The sequence below is a fragment of the Dama dama genome, chromosome 10 (genome assembly GCF_033118175.1).
Source record: "Dama dama isolate Ldn47 chromosome 10, ASM3311817v1, whole genome shotgun sequence".
NCBI lineage: Eukaryota > Metazoa > Chordata > Mammalia > Artiodactyla > Cervidae > Dama > Dama dama.
Window position 1 is genome coordinate 17,726,340 of NC_083690.1, and position 17,751 is coordinate 17,744,090.

The window sequence follows — 17,751 nt, forward strand, 5'->3', positions numbered from 1 at the left end:
CCATTATTTCTTAACGCAAGCTTGAAAGTATTTACACTGCAAAGTCTGAAACAGTGCTGAGTCAATTACCTTCAATTGTTTGGAAGGTATCCTGAGCTCTGCCAAGTGGGGTCCTCAGCTTAGAAAGGACAGTGAACTGTGCTGCTTCCCAAATAGCCCACTGCCAGAGGACAGCATCTGTCTTTAGAAGATTGCGGGGAATCGTTGATTGGTCACGTTTATCCAATCTCTGGCAGCTGTAGAACAATCTTTCTAACCAATTGTCCTTCCTGGAAAAAGCAGTTTCATATTTAAAAACAACTTCATTTGAAGAAAAAAAAGACAATAACAAAAAACAAATTGCAAGGGAAATGGGAATATGGGACTTTTCCCCTACTTCAAAAAGGCAAACCTATAAAACTGGGAGGCATTATATCCCCACCTCTCATTTTAAGGTCTTTTACAGCTAAAATAGAGTTGGGTATAGAGTGGACAGATTATTAGGGTAAAAGGCTCATGACAGTTTGGCTATCAGGATAAAATATTCACTGCAAGTAAAAGTCTCCAGAATGTCTACACCCTCAGGCCCCTCCCCAAGGCACTGATGACTAGGTCAGATCAGTTATATGTCAACCACATTTCACCTTTACTATAAATTGTAAAGCTCATTTTTATCTCTTCAGGTGCCATCTTCAAAGCAATTCCTCCTATTAAAAACTTAAAACAACTCATTTGAAAAGAATATTACTTTCTATTCTGCTACCCCTGATGTATTTTCTCCTCTAAACTGGGCACAGGGTTAAGACATTCAAATATATTTAAATTATTTTTCCTAGATGAAAAAGTCAAAGAAAGGTCTTACCCTGTTCTATGAGAGTTTCCATACAAAATAAAACTAATAACATCAGAGAAATCTTGTGGGTGGAATGTGTTACTTGGTGCTTTACTCATGTGACTTCTTAATGCTAAAGAAATTTCTTGAATTTCGGTGTGATTATTATTGCTGCAGACAGAAAATAAAGTCACTGTTATACAAAATCTTCCAGTTAAAAGGTTACCTCCTGCTGTAAATGCAATGCTTCCTTGTTAACTAAATCTGACAGTAAAAATGGATAAAATTAAGACATTAAAAATAAAGGTTACTACAACTTTGAAATTTAAAGTTCTTAAATCACCAAAATTAACCCAATTAAAAACTATAAAAGAATGCAATTTAGTTTTACAAATAATAACTACTGAGAAACACATTTTGGCACTTTAAGTATTATTCTGTAGCAATCATCATAAGCTTTATAAATATTACAAATTTTTGCTATTTTCTTCTAGACCCGCATGATTTGATTCTTTGCCATCTCTTCAATCATTGAGAAGCACCACAAAAGATGTGATGTTAATTCACTGAGAGACAATTTGTCTTTTCCTAAACTAAACATTGTGGGATGTCTTTGTATTGATACAATTGTTATACCTCAAGACAACATCTAAAGGGATTGACTTCAATAGCTTTCCAAATGCTTGTCGAATACGAGTTCCACTATGGACTAGTTGAACACGGCAAACATCAACACACCTACAAGAAAATGAAACAGATAATATAAGTGTGGCAATATTTATAGGTTATTAGGGTCAGGGTCAAAAGAGTGGATCTAATTTAATCCATACCTCTGTAAAAGATCATCTGGTAAGGAAGAGGACAGTGCATGTAGACTGCTGCATGCTTGCAGACAGATATTCACATCTTCAACAAGAGCTGTTAAAAATTTAAAGACACTTTCAGCTTGCCAGAAGAAATTATATGACAGTACATCATAAATTTCTGAACACATTCACTTCAATAAAACACTGAGTGATTACTATGGATGAGGGGTTGTTCCTGCCTGGAACCCTCTCTCACTAACAGTAGTAACATTTAGGAAAATGATATAACACTCAACAAGAATCTACTTAGGGTGACTAGTCTTCACCCAAACCTTTCTCTGAAGTAAATTTTAAAAGTACATAGAATGTATAAACAATCACATAAGCTTAAAAATGTTAACAATCACTTTAAAACAACTTTTTTTCACATACTAAGACTGGCAAAAAAATTAAGACAGATTACACCTTTGTCATTAAAATGGGGATGACACATTTCCACTCCAGAAAGACACTCAAGTGACTATCTTTCTCTCATCATCAAAGATCTCTTTTAAGCACTGATTAACAAAAATTAAATAATCACAGAATCTTACTGTTGGCTAAAAGGCCTTTGCAAAATTTATGGAAAGATGGAAGAGAGAATAAAGGTGCGTATGTTTCAGACTTCTTCATTAAAACAGCCACTTCCAAAGCCCAGGTCATTAACAGGTTCCTGAAACATAAAATACACAGTTGATTTCACATTAATAAAAACTAAAAATAGAACAACAACTTGAAAAATCTATTCTTTTTACATTAATTTTCTTTTGGTTTTTTAAATACTTCAAGAAACAAGAAACAAATATTAAAAGTATAGAAATTCCTCTGACAAAACTGTCTTTTAAGAAAATCTCCCCAAACTAGCATAAATTGTAGCAAAGAAAATCCTAAAATCTCTATAAATACACTCATCTATAAAATATTGCAGGAGGGAAAGGTTTCATGTAATTCTTTCAGGAAACAAGAAATTCTAGACTAAATAATAAAACAAAATTTGAAGTGTTTTCATAAAGATGAAGCTGCTCTATATCCCAAATGATAGTCTTCATTTCTTTTTCTCAAATTAACCAAAAGTTAGAACCAACATTATAAAATATTAGTTACCTTGTGTCCTGGTTAAGATTATCTTTCTTAAGCAATATTCCCAGGAGATTTAAAATAATCGAGAAATGTTTTTTTGTAGCTGTAGTTACAGTACTAATAACGGCACCATCAAACAAGGACGGGGATGATGAACTAAGACTACTAGATATAAAGTGGTCATGCCTAGAAGACAAAATTTGGATCATCTTGTCATCTCTCATTAAAAAAAAAAAAGCAACTCCAAAGTTCAATCAACACATGTTACACTGTATACTCTAAAGGGTCCATCCTCCCTTAAACAAACAATTCTGAAGCAGTATGTGCAGACACATTACCTGGTACAATGCGAGTACAGCGTGTAGAGCACTGCGTACTGAATGGCAGGGAAATGGACAGCCAGCTCGCCGTGCACAACCATCAGATTCTTACTCAGGAGAGCAAACACAGTTGGAGACAGGGCCCACATCTGATGACGTACCAAAGAAATTTAAATGTTTGGCTCCTCCAAGACACACATGACCATACAAAATGCTTATCCTTCAAAATATATCTGCACATTTTTAAAAATTAAAATGACAGATTTAAATTTGGAAACAAGCTAGTACACTAAACCTGGGATCAGCAAATACTTCTTGAGAAGATAAGAGAGTAAATACCTCAGCCTCTGCAGGTTATGTGACACCTCTGTTACAATGTCCAACTCCTCAACTTTGCCACTGCAGTGAGAAAAGTTACAGACAAAAAATAGGAATCAAAGTGGCTATGTTCCAATAAAAAGTCTTTACAAAAAGAGGTGATGTTTGGTGATGGCTGCACAATTCTGTGAACATACTAAAAATCACTGAATTGTACACTTTAAATGGGTACTGTACAGTATGTGAATTATATCTCAATAATTAAAAGAAAAAAAAAGAAAGAAAGAAAAAAAAAAGCAGTGGACAGCTAGATTTGGTCCATGAACTGTAATTTGCTGATCCCTGGTCTAAACAAAAGCCCCTGCACTCTTCAGTGTAGTAGATCATATTACCTCAGTTTTCCATATACCATAAATGGCGAGTTGCCCTCTCCAGTGGAAAAAAAGGGCAAATCCTGCCACTCTAAGCCTTTACCATTCTTCCCTTTCTTTCCATTGCTAAGATACTCCTTTCACCTGACCACCCTGTCCCTACTTCCTCTCACTTTCAGAGTGTGGAATATAAACCTCAAATCTGAACACAATATGAATTTCTCAACAACCAAATTTTAGAATGCAAAAGAGGCGTCAGCTGCAGCCCAGCAATGAGGGAAAGAGCAGTCACTGGGGGGACACAGGGCACCTGATCTAATATGGCCAGCATGCAAATACAAGTATCAAATCTTGAGTTTTCCCCTCCCTTCTCTCTTAGAAACACTAACCCCTTAATTATATTCCATTACTTTTCATTGTAAATAATGCTTTTCAATTCTGCAAAGTACCATAGGAGGGAGAAATATACCCTGATAGCTCAGTTGGTAAAGAATCCACCTGCAATGCAGGAGACCCCGGTTCAATTCCTGGGTCGGGAATATCCGCTGGAGAAGGGATAGGCTACCCCACTCCAGTATTCTTGGTCTTCCCTTGGGGCTCAGCTGGTAAAGAATACTCCTGCAATGCGGGAGACCTGGGTTCGATCCCTGAGTTGGGCAGATCCCCTGGGGAAGGGAAAGGCTACCCACCCCAGTATTCTGGCCTGGAGAATTCTATGGACTGTATAGTCCATGGGGTTGCAAAGAGTCAGACACCACTGAGCGACTTTCACTTCACTCACACACAGCAATTATTATAAATCAAAAGCAGTCACTTCAGATTTCTTTAAAGGAATGAAATCTTTCTTCTTCCAAAATAATATGTGAATGTTCCCAAAGAAAAGTGGGAAGTCAAAAAATAAGGGACATATGGAAGCACTAACTAGTGGGAAAAGGAAAAGAATATCAGGGGAAGAAGGGGTTGCATTTTAGAACTATACAAACTTGTCCTGTGGAAAATGTTGACAAGTTTACTAAAAGCATGCTCGAGTAAATTGGAGACGGCATTAAAATACAATTTCAAAAAATAAAAAGGATATAAAAAACTTATCAAAGAAGGCAAGAGCTAAACATAATAGCACGAAAATATTCCCGTCAATTTTAGTTATCCAAGCATGTCCAAAATATGGCCGTTTGTTCTGTGTGATGCTGTAGACACACCGCCTTGATAGTTAATGAAACATGTTATCATGCAATGAAGAGAGGCTCAAAGGTGGATAAAACAAAACCATTACAAGTAAATACTCACCCCTATCAGTGAGTTTTTAGCATTTCCAATTGTAGTCAGAGCACTAAGGTCAAATATAACTACAAATTTTGCATTGTCTACATTGAAAACATGATTCTTAAAAGCCTCATGTTTTATTTCAGAACAGGCATCAGGAAGTTGTAGACTATGTAGCAGATTGTTTAGGGCACAAGTCATTTCTCCCAAAATTAATTTATAGGCAGTCTCTAAAACAGGAATATTCTTCAGACTGAGCACTGCTTGATAAACAGCATGGGCTACAGCAACAACCTTAAAAAGAGAATTCAGGAAAGTAATTAAATGGAAAGTATATTACTATCTGCAAAATGATGATACAAATCAGCTTAAGATTGATAAATTCACTGTCTAAAACACCAAAGACTTTAATTTTTCAAAAGAAATTTAGGAAACCTACACAGTATCAGTAAGCTATTCAAAAATCTATAAAGTTTTATTATCAAAAAAGTATTCTCTAAAAATGACAATGTTAAATTTCTTAAAAGGCCTTCTGTTTTTTAAGCCAGTATCAGAACAAATACAAGCAGCGATTTATAGAGACAGGTTTTCCTACACCTACTTGGAAAGTCTATATTGGCTTTGACTGGAAGTCAGGAAGCTAACAATAAAATTTTATTTATGACATATACATGAAATTTTAATAAAACAAATTTAATAGAAACAAATGATGGAAATCTGAGAAAACTATCATTCATCAAGGTATACAGTATGAAAATCAACAAATATTAAGTGAATCATTATAATTTCCAATATTCTAAATCAAACATTTATCATTTTAATTTCATTTATGTACCTACTAAGTAATGAACACGAGTCAAACTTTTCAATGACCTAAGTTATCAAAAGCCTGATCAGTGAATCACTTACCTCTTTTTCTTTATGATAACGCAAAAATAGTAGTTTAGATGATGGTATAAATAGCTTTTCTACAAATGATGACGGCAGTTTTGTATTTATCTGTTCAACAATCTAAAAGAATAAAGTAAGAAATGAGCTATCAATTCACAAAAGAATGTAGAGGAACCTTAAATACATACTCCTAAGGGAGAAAAACCAATATGAAAAGGCTACATATTATATAATTCTGACACTCTGGAAAAGGCAAAACTATGGAGACAGTAAAAGGATCAGTGGCTGCCAGGTAGTAGAGGGGAGAAAATAGGTGGGACAAGAGGGCTTTTCAGGGCAATAAAACCCTCCTCTGTGATACTACGAAGGTGAACACATGGCATTACACATTTGTCAAAAACCACAGAATGGACAATACGGAGACTGAACTCTATGGACTTTAGTTCATCATAATGTGTCAGTCTGGCTCATCAGTTGTAATAAAAGTACCACACTCAAAGAAGGTATTAATAATAACAAGAGGGAACTATTGGGGAAATAGGCTGTAGGAGAACTCTGTACATTCTGCTTAACTTTTCTGTTAACCTAAAAACTGCTCTGAAAAGTAATCTATAAAAGAAAAAAATAATATATCTAAGCTATAGTTTTAGGCCGTAACATTGTGACATTAAATGTTTAGCTATCTAAATAGGATACATGTAATTACACTTAAAGGGTAAATTTTTACATTGGCAAAGGGAAGTACAACTACGGCAGCAATGTTCAGCAGAATGTCATCTAGAATTTGTTCTGAAATAATCCAGTTGGGGATGGAGGGATGGCAAGGAAGAGGCAGAGAGTAGGAGGCCTAGATGAAACCAGATGGGCCATGTGTTTCTAATTACAGAAACCAAGTATTAAGTATGCAGAGACTCATTATACTATTCTTTTTAAAAATATGCTTCAAAATTCCATAATAAAAGGTGAAGAAAGGGGGAATATGATTAAGAAAAGAAAAACTATCAAAGAAGCTTTCACATGTTTCAGAAACAAAACATAACAGGGTCTTTCAAATTAAGTATCAAGTACCTCCTCTACACAAAATTTATCAGGAGTGCTAGGTAAGTCTCATGTGAAGAATGCTATGTCAACAAAAACAAGAAAAAAGTGAAGCTACACTAAGAAAAAATCTCAAACACTAAAAGAAAACAGATATAAGAGCAAAAGCAAACTAGATTTTAAAAGACTAATGCAAAAAAAAATTTTAAAAGCCCCACAGGCAAACAAGGGCTTAATTTCTTCCACAACAATTTACACTTAACAACCTGAATAAACATATTAAAAAGCAACAAAAAAGAATTCACATACCAATGTGAGCAAATTCAAGACTGAAATGATATAATCTGTACCACAAGTCTGGCAATTCTCCAGCTGATCTAATCCATATGTAATAACCATGTCACAATGTATAGTCATGCTAGGATCCAAGCTGCCGAGCAAAACACCAACACACTCATTAGCAGCTGTCAACACAGCCTCAGAAAAAAACACTTGGTTTGCAGCCGTCACACATCTCATTACTCTGTACAGAACCTGCAAATGGGGAAAACAAGCAGCTTTTTAAAAAAATTCATATTCTTCCACAGAGAGAAAATATTTTCTTTCTAATGCAGTTTCAATGGAAAATTAACTGCCTGCCTTGTCAGCAGTCTAAATATTCCAGTTCTCAATGGCTGAATAATAATAAGGGTATCTCTGGTACAATACACAGAAAGGATCTTGCCTAAGTATCTAAAGTTCTACTGTGACAGGAAGTGGAATTTGCCATCCTCTATTTCCCTTATACCCAATTCCTACCCCCCAACCAAAGTCACTAAATAGCTGAAGTTCAGAATCTTTTTAATAATCATAAAACACACCAGAACTTAGCTCAGTATTAACAACATGGGAATAACCTACCAGGAGAATAACTTTCCATAATCTAGCACTTGGACTTTTAATCAATCTTATAAAACTAAATATCCAAGATAGTTTAGCTTATGAAAGTTCATATACTGACGGCCTCTTTGTAAAGATATTCTCATTCATAACATAAAATACCTATTTAAGTATTATGAAAATCATATCATTTCCAAACAAAAACTCTACTAAACTATAGTAGTCAATATTAATGTACTAAATTTCTAATAAAAATAACTTAGGAAAAAACAGATAAAGAGAAAATTGATGTGGAAAAATATTTCTCAAATTTTACTGTAATATTCAACAACTACTACATACAGGGTTTTTTTTGTTGTTGTTTTTTAAACCAACAATAGGTTTAAAAACACCATTTTTGGCAAAGACCTAAAAGACTTTCATTAAAGAGTACATTAATATAGAACTAGTCTGGAAAATGATATGTGCTCATCCTTTGTTTTATATCTGAGTTAACTGCTTTTATTTCAACACTGACAAAGTCATCAACCACCCTCCTTTTAGACAGTAAAAAAAAAAAAAATAAACTACTTTGCTCAGTTTTAAAATATTAACATGCTGCTTGTAATTATCTTCAGGAGCTGACATGTCTGCTCAAATACACAATTAACTTACTAAGAATAATATATGTAATTAACATCCTACTTTATCTAGTAATGTGTTCAACAAAAGTAAATGCTAATAAAAGCTAAAATTTTATACCAACAGTAAAGTTTTAATCATTTAGGTTAGATTTTTTATGACTTTATCACACAAGTTTCTCCGTTCTTATTCAAGCAGAGTATAATGATAGGGGTTCACTTCTCACATCCATTACACTGAACCACTCACTGGACTGTAACAGTGCAGCTGATGTCTGGGGCTGAAATGTGGCAATCTAGCTACCTTTTATAATTGGTCTCAGGCTATTACATATTCTAGGTTCTATGTCTTTATATCCTTTGATGTCAAGCTATCAAATTGTTTCATTCTGTCATGCTTAGAGAAAATTACTTTTTGAAGCCTTATTTGTAAGTGAGAAGTATGTTGAAAAACTTCTAAGTATGTTGAAAAACTAAAAGGAGACACAATAATTTTAAAGCAAAACTTAAAATTATTAAAAAACTACAGAATAAGTTTTTAAACTTATATATTAAAAATAAGAATAAATGGACCTACAGAGAATCTCCTAAAAGTTCAGACATTTAAAAATACAGAGTGGACCTTTTATCATGGGGTGAGGGGGATGGAATATAGAATTCCCTATCTTTCTGGCTATTTAAGAAAGTAGTCAGACACATACATACATGCTAAACAAATGAGAGGTTAACAACATATTTCACTAGGTAAAGAGAACCATTTAAAACAAAAAGCAGTTATTATTGAATGATACTTAAGACTACTAAAACTTACATCTGTTACATATGCCTCAGTAATTGGAGGACCTCGAATTGGGCTGAAACGTTCCCCAATGCTCCTCACCACAGTGCTGAATACCCGGAGAAGTGCTGCCAGCTTTGGTAAGGACACTGATGGAGGAGGAACGTCTTCATCCACTGACTCTCCAGAGGCTACGTGGCTGAGGTCCTGGATGTGAATTCACATCATTCTTATTTAGGAAGGACATTGTTTTAAAAAAAAAAACAAAAAGCAACTCCCAATTTTTAAATCAGTTAACTTTATAATAGACGTTTACAAATGAAGAGGAATTTTGGCCTATGAGAGAAAAGGAAACATGAATCTAAATATAAAAGTAGACTTTACTTCTCCAATTATTTAAAAAGCAAAGTGTAACCTCAATAGATTCTTTGAGGAACTCCAACAGTAAGATGAGCCAATATCATGCACATGAAGAGGAAGGGGGATGGGGGAGTTTAGAGGAGGCTGGTTCAGAAAATTATAAGAACCTAGTCTACAGATTTAAAAGTCAGTTGAGGAAATTAGATATACTCAAAGGAAAAGATTAGCAAAAAATGGGAGTATTATAACCATTATACCTACATATAATTAAGCACCAAAATAACTGAAGAAAACTAGATCTCTAGGGATAGCAAAGGGAAGTCTCTACAAAAAAGAATGGGTGGCTTATGAGAAGCAGATCAGCTTTAAAGCTGTGCTAGGAAGCAAGACATCCTAGGTGTGGGGGTAAAGAAACATATGGAAGCAACATAGTCTCTCATTTTTCTCTGAAAGGGAGAAAACATATTGGTACAGTTACAAGTAGTAAGTTAACCATTTGCCAGAAAGAGCAAAGGTATAAAGAAAAGATGAAGCTAAATCTTTATGGAAGCCTTGACCACCAAATAAGAATCATGGTAATTACCAACTGACCAAGAAAGAAACACTAAGAGATAGATTCCAAGACGGCAGGTTTAAATCATGACAGTGGCCAGGAAATCCGAGAACCAGTAATGGACACTTGATTTAAAAGTGTCATACTCAACAGGTGACTGAAACCAAGCTTTGTCCTCTGAAGCACAAGCCAAGACTGCCAATACAAGTAAGAGGAAAGCCTTTTTCATCATCAATTCACAATATCAATTAACCTTTTTCATAACAAAAACTACGAGTAAACTACAACTGAAGAAAATGTTTTTGAAAACTACCAGCCACCAAAATTATTTCAAGCTTTGGGAAATTAGACCTGCAATGTCTTTCCAGTAATTCTGCTCGCAACCTAAAAGCATCTGAAAAACAATTTAAAAACTGCAATGGTCTCATAATTTTTGCTTAAATGTCTGGTGATCAGAATTATTTTAAAATAAATCTAGCACTGCTTTAGATTTTTGTTTTTGCTTTTTTCCTTAACTGAAATTTTAGGAAATAACTGTTTTTTATATACTCACCTCAGCATATGCCTCCATGTCCTCCAGAAACTGACCAAGAAGAGTGGTAGAAAATGCAAGGTCAGCTACCCAGAATGGCTCCAAACTCTGCAACCACCCTAGGAAGCACATAAGAAAATTTGAAAGAGTAGGAAAAAAATCTAGGTCCAAATTTAAAAATATTTAATAAGAGACTTTTAAAAGGCTTTCAAGTTGCTCACTCTTGAAACAAGCTCTGTATCATAAAATTAGTACTATAAACTGTTTTTTGTTTGTTTTTCGCTGTGCCGCATGGCTTGTGGGGGTCTTAGTTCCCACATCAAGGATCAAACCACTCTCCCATCCCCCTTTGCCCCATGGAAGTACAGAGTTCTAGTCACTGGACCACCAGAAAATCCCCATGAACTATTAAATATACCAATGATTAACAGCTACCTCTTTTAATGCTGCAGAAATAAAAATTCTACAGAAATTAAAATCTAATCTGTCCTTTTTTTTTTTTTAAAGTAGATTTAATATCCATACTGTCACTACACACATGGCTGAGACTATACTGCCCCAATCTAAGACCACACTGGTTTTCTCCTCCAGGGCCACACCTGGCCACTGAAAGTGTACCTTCATCTCCGGGGGAGAAATGGAACCACTTGCCAGTGGAACTGAGAGAACTATTCTCACCTTTGTATCTTAACTTCAGAACTTTATTGTACCAAACAAGCTATGAAAAACTACAGCACTTGGGACAAGTTCAAGTGAGTCCTACTAGTCATTCATTTAACTTGAAAAAGAAAGTGGCTTTTCCCCACAATTTATGACAATCATCCAAATGAATCCATTTGTTTGACTGTTTAATCACTAGAAAAACAAAAAAAAAATCATAAATATCCAGGATGTTCCTTCCATTCTACCTTTCAGAATACTGCCACTATGGTATCTCTTCCAACCAACACATGCAACAAATGACTTGAGACAAGTCGTAGGTACAACACTACAATCTGCATTTACTCTCCCTACTTATTACAAAAGTACACATTTTTCCTTTGCAAAGATATAGGTAACTAACAAGTAATCTTCACCAAAATATTCTCTGAAGTAATTATTTTTCTTCTATTATCAAAAAACTAGTATTAACAGCTGGTCTTTGAGGAACCAACACTCCTTCCCACAATATTTAAATGACTGGTATATCCTGAATGACTCACCAGACACCTGTTGTGTAAGTGAAGGTTTCTGAGTATGATCTATATGCCATCCAACTAATATATCAACTGTATCCTGGATGGAGACAAAGAAAAGGGGACTAATCATTTTAAGGTCTTATTGCTATTCCACCTGTGGACCACATAAGAGTAAGAGACTCTAGAACATCTTATGTCCTACCTACCTGACATCATACTAACTTAAAATAGGGGTGGGAGGGACAGGGCAGGAGAATAATGGGCCTTTGTTCATGACATTGATGAAATATTTAAGTATCTTAAGGCACAAGTGTTGGCAAGTACAGATGGTATTTTTCATAAAATTGCATTACTATATCATTCAATCCTGGCCCTTAAAACTGATTATACTCAAAGGAGCAGAAACTTTGTTTTCTATATAATTTCTCAAGTCCTCCCACACGCAGCCAATCCCTCATCCCATCATCTGAAAAGAAGGGGTCAGGGAACTCACCCTAAAATTGGTGCTGAAAATATGAGGGTAACATCGAGCTACCAAAAGAATGCACTTAACACACTTGCAAAGTAATTCTGGTGTATCCACATTTTCAAGAATGGACTGCAGGCTGGTCATTACAAGCTGAAAAATAAAAGTTACAAACCATGAACATTTAATAAAATAGGGAGAAAACAAGCAAATTAGGTTTATTATTTAATAGTGACATAGCCAAAATTGACTATGACGTCAGAGAAAATAAACTCTGTAGTTTTAGTTTCCAAAAAATTTGAAAACATTTCAATCCACTAAGATATTAAAGGCTGAAAACAAATACTGTTTTTCCCTTCTTTAATGTCTGTTAACATATTTCTAAGTAATGTGTTTACTCTGTTCCTAAGTGCTCTCTTCAATATTATGGGTGTGATTAAAATTTCAAGAACAAAAACTACAATGTATGATTTTAAAATTCAAAAGACAGAGCAAATGTTGAACAGTTTATACTTTAAGATATAAACACTTGCTTCAAACTGGAATGACTTAGAGAAGATTAGCACGGCTCTAACACAAGAATGACATATCATGTTACCACTGTACATGTGTGTATATATATATATATTTATTAAATAACCATATGGCATACTACTCATAGAATATTTTGCAGCTGAATTTTTTGTTAAAACCCATTTTTCCCCCCAAAACGAAGGTTCTTCTCTACAAAAGAATGATGTTATAAATATAGAAAAAGTGCTAGAATGAGAAAACCACCATTTTGCAACAGCTAGTACTATAATCTACACAATGCACAGCATATAAATGAATGCTAAAATTGAGTGAAATATTATGAAAAACAGAATATTCAGAAGGTCTCATGGTATTATGTACAGATTACTGACTAATTACAAAGGGAGAAAAACAAGCCTTCACAATGGAAAAATCTGAATGGTCTTCACCTTAACTAAGCAATGAAACTCTTCACGTAAGAGGTATGTGAACCTGAAGCTATGTACCTGCTAGCGTGACACAAAGCTAAGTATGACCCCATGAAGTATTCATGACCAAACTGTTTGAACTGAATTGAACCAGGAAGGAATAATCAGACAAGCCCAAGACACAGAACATTCTACAAAAGAAGGGGGACAAAAAAAGTGCAGCGAATTGTTACACTTAAGAAGGATTAAAGAGGCACAACCATCATCTTCAAGAGATTAAAGATTCATCAAAAACATGAATCTTGATGGACTCCTGAGTAAGACAAAAGCTATAAAAGACATCTCAGTGGCAACAGTGCGATTTGAACATGGATTTTATTATGTGACAGAACTAATTTTCTTAGGTATGATTATAATATTGTTATATAGAAGATTAGCTTTAATCTCTGGAGATGTATATGTATGCTCAAGTATCACAGGGTAAACCATCATGATGTAATTTATTTTCAAAGGTTCAATAAAAAATCATGTCTGTGTGTGCATGTGTGTAAAAACAAAACTGGAGCAAAATATTAATAAATGACAAATCTAGGTAAAAGATATATCGGTGTTTACTGTACTAGCCTATCTGTTTTCCTGGGGATTTAAAATTTTTCAAAATAAATAACTGGGGGAACATCCACAATATAAACTGCATGCAGAATAAGTCAAATTTGGTGTTATGCTGTTTAGTTACAAATAATTTTCTAAATCTTTCCCCAAATTCTTTTCATAACCTCTACAATGAAGGGAAAATAAAAATTTTAAGACAGAATAGATTTCTCACTTTTTTTTTTTTTAAACCAACTGGCCAAAATAAAACAAAATTATCAACTTTTTAGGAAAAATAAAAATAAAGATATCAAATATTCCAAAACCATCAAATTCTAAATCTCTAAACAACAAAAATTTAATTACTTATAACTTGGCTCAAAATTAAATTGGGAATCATCTTTTAATAATTCAGATAGGCAATTACTTTATATAACTTAGAATAATAATTTTTAACATTATCAAACCTAAAAAAACCCCAAAGTAAGTTGTGATGTTTAATTTTTATCTCCCTCAAAACATGTGAAGCCCCCTTTGACCTGGCTTTCCTCATGCAGCTCCAATGTCCAAATCTGTAAATGATTCTAGTACTAGGCAAATTCAAAAGAAAGTTTCTAAAAAGTGAAGACATAAAATTTTAAGTAACTTATTTTAAATCTACCTATAAAGTGTATTCTTTATATTCTTTACTCAAATTCAGAAAGAGGAATTTTATTTACATTACATGTACTATCAGTAGATAACCCCTACCCTAAGATTCCTTTCTTCAAGCACTCCACCAAAGATGTGTTAAAGACAACGTTCTTACCAAGCACATCATCACTCCCCCATCCTCCATATTCTTACCTGCATTACAGATGAAAAGGCTTTCTTTTCTCCTACAGTCTCTAGTGCTTTGTAGGTGGCACATAAGTAGAGGAGTTTAACTTCATCTTTTGCAGATGAGCTAAATTTGCTAAAAATCCATTTGAAGATCTTCTCAGCCTCATAGCTCAGAGATGCACAAAGAAGGCCAAGACAACAAGCTCCCTCCTGTCTCAACTCCTGAAGCAATTTGCTACTGTGTTTATTTTAATGCAAACAAAACAAAACAAACAAATACACAAGAGGCTTAAGCTTTCACAGATGATGAGAATAACATATCTCACAACAGAATGTCTTAAATGACTTAATTTTTGTTCAGACTACACAAAACGTTTAAGTTTTTCCCATTCTAAGTATTCTATCTTCTCTCTCCTGTAATGCCCAAAGTACCTTTGTTAAAACTTTAAATTTTCTTTTATTTTAGAATCGATTATTTACAAATAGTAAAGAAAGGTTTAAATATACTAAAATTCAGACTTCGAATTTCATCTCAAACTATACTAACTGATTCATAGAAAAAGGCAGCAACAAGTGATCAAACAAAGTGAAGTCACTCAGTCGTGTCCAACTCTTTGGAACCCTGTGGACTGTAGCTTGCCAGGCTCCTCCATCCATGGGGTCTTCCAGGAAAGAATACTGGAGTGGGTTGCCATTTCCTTCTCCAGGGGATCTTCCCAACCCAGGGATCAGATAAAATTACTATACAAATAATTACATACCTTGTAATAGTTAGTATCTGAGGACTATAAAATAGGGAACAGTAATAGTTAAATATAATAAACTTAGAAGATGAACACTGATGTAAGTATTATATTAGTGAGTAACTATACAAAATAAAACCATCAAAAAGCAGTAAGATTCATGACCTACTGAGATGAGTTTGGATGCTTTCCAACACTGCAATTCTTTGGGAATCACCATAGGAAGAAATGACTGCAGACCTCTGGGGAACCCCAGCAGCCCTGGAGACTAGATGGCGCGCGCATGCGTGCTCATTTGCTAAGTCCTGTCTGACTCTCTGCACCCCCACAGACTATAACCCACCTGGATTCTATTTCAGTGGTAATTAAGGTTTAAATACTTTAACACAAGAAAAGATGGCAAGAGAACCTAGTACAACATTAAATATGTTATAAATGAAGTCAATTAGTTTGTCTTCCTGTATACTTTTTAAATTTCTCTTAAATTACTTACCTCTCATTAAGCACATCATGTACAGCAGCCAAGATATTATCCAATTGCTTAACTAGCACCTTAAAAAAATTAATAAAAACTTCAGATTTCTATACTTTTAAGAATAACATTATGTACTTTTTCTTACTTCTGGTTCCCTCCAAATTGTAACAGGACCACACCTTACTTTTCTTATTATTCCCAGGTCCCAATTATATCAGGAGGGTCATAAGTTTCCTTTCAGATTCTGAAAGAAACTTACCCATAGGAAATATACAGCTATGATCATCAATGGGGGAAAAAACCAACAACTCTTTTATTTACTCTGAAATGCATTTTTAAAACAACAGGTGGACTGATGGATAGAAGAAGAGGTAGAGACATATATGATAAAGTCATAAAGTGTTAAAGTGTTAATGACAGAATTTAGATGCTATGATATTCACTATAAAATTCTTTCAATTTACTGTGTATTTGAAATTTTTCATAATAAAATCAGGCAGGGGGACTTGGAGGAAACAAGCTTTGAACCAAATGTCATTTGACTCACTATACCATTTTCATTAACTTTCTCCTGTTCTGTATCATGTTCTTAATAGTAGGAGACTTAGTTGTAGGGCAAAGAAATTTGTAACTGCTCCTGTACTTCATTCCTTTTTTCTGGCCAGGCCAAGTAGCTTGCAGAATCTCAGTTCCCTAACCAGGGACTAAACCCAGGTCAAGGCAATGAAAGCCCAGAATCCTAACCATCAGGCCACCAGGGAACTCCCTCCTGTACTTTTTTTTTTCCTCCTGTACTTTAAAGAGTTTTTCCATTTATTTAGCCCTGGCCACCAGACCAAACTTACCCATGAGCAAATTATGTACCTCGTACTCCAGTTTCACTTATGAAACCAGAGAGATATTCTGTCCCAGAACACAGGATAAAAAAGTTCCAAGGACAACAGAATAAATATGTAAAAGGTCAAAAGTACTTTACCGCAGAAGGAACCAACACAGATCCAACATTTGTGGCTAAATTACACATTAGGGGCATTAAGTTCAAGATGATCATAATATAGGCCAAATAATCTGGAATTCCCTATTATTTTTCCTTAGAAGCGAACCTTTTCCCTTCTTAAACTACTTCAGATCACGTTATCTAGTGTACTATGGATATGCAAAACTGATCAATATTTCCAAACATACTACACTGACCAGCTTATTTTCTGGTTGCTGAATAAATTCTTTCAACTGCTTTACAGTAGCCAGTCTTCGGTCTCTGTCGTCTTCCCGGGTGATCCTCCGAAGAAGATTCGACAGTCGAGACTCATCAGAATAAGACATCGATCGCTCTGTGAACATAAACATTGAGGATGAATCAGCACAGAAACTTAATAGCCCAAATATTTTAAAGTATATTAAATAATCACAGTCCACCAATTAAAGCTCAATGAATGCAAGTCCTGTGACTTTTTTTTTTTTATAATTATTTATTTTTGGCTGTGCTGGGTCTTTGCTGCCACAGGGGCTTTTTCTCTAGTTTCGGAGGGCAGAGGTGACTCGAGCTTCTCACTACGGGGCCTCTCGGTGGAGCTGGGGCTCTAGGGCTGCAAGTTTCAGTCGCTGCAGCACGTGGGCTCCACGTGGGCTTAGCACTTGTGGCTCCCAGGCTCTAGAGCACAGGCTCAGCAGTTGTGGCGCAAGGGCTTAGCCACTCCGCAGCACATGGAATCTTCCCAGACCAAGGATCAAATCCATGTCTCCTGCATTGGCAGGTGGATTCTTTACCACTGAGCCACCAGGGAAGCCCAGCCATAACACCTGTTCATCACTGTAAACCCAGCCCCAGCAGACTGCCAGGCACACAGCAGACCCTCAAAAAAGATAAACCTACACA

General features: G+C 35.1%; 1 protein-coding gene across 3 annotated transcripts in view; it reads right to left on the bottom strand.

The window, feature by feature from the left end:
- SMG1 (SMG1 nonsense mediated mRNA decay associated PI3K related kinase) overlaps nt 1-17,751 on the bottom strand; it is a 97,081-nt gene that overhangs the window by 48,647 nt on the left and 30,683 nt on the right. For all 3 annotated transcript variants that reach the window (XM_061152923.1, XM_061152921.1, XM_061152922.1), the window contains 17 exons: nt 17,070-17,206; nt 15,894-15,952; nt 14,682-14,895; nt 12,331-12,456; nt 11,862-11,934; nt 10,681-10,778; nt 9,248-9,421; nt 7,247-7,471; nt 5,918-6,019; nt 5,033-5,302; nt 3,075-3,205; nt 2,761-2,922; nt 2,211-2,329; nt 1,642-1,729; nt 1,448-1,549; nt 842-982; nt 70-269 (listed from right to left, as the gene is read on the bottom strand). In XM_061152923.1, coding sequence (XP_061008906.1) covers nt 70-269; nt 842-982; nt 1,448-1,549; nt 1,642-1,729; nt 2,211-2,329; nt 2,761-2,922; nt 3,075-3,205; nt 5,033-5,302; nt 5,918-6,019; nt 7,247-7,471; nt 9,248-9,421; nt 10,681-10,778; nt 11,862-11,934; nt 12,331-12,456; nt 14,682-14,895; nt 15,894-15,952; nt 17,070-17,206 — 2,421 coding nt within the window. The remainder of the gene's footprint in view (nt 1-69; nt 270-841; nt 983-1,447; nt 1,550-1,641; nt 1,730-2,210; nt 2,330-2,760; nt 2,923-3,074; nt 3,206-5,032; nt 5,303-5,917; nt 6,020-7,246; nt 7,472-9,247; nt 9,422-10,680; nt 10,779-11,861; nt 11,935-12,330; nt 12,457-14,681; nt 14,896-15,893; nt 15,953-17,069; nt 17,207-17,751) is intronic.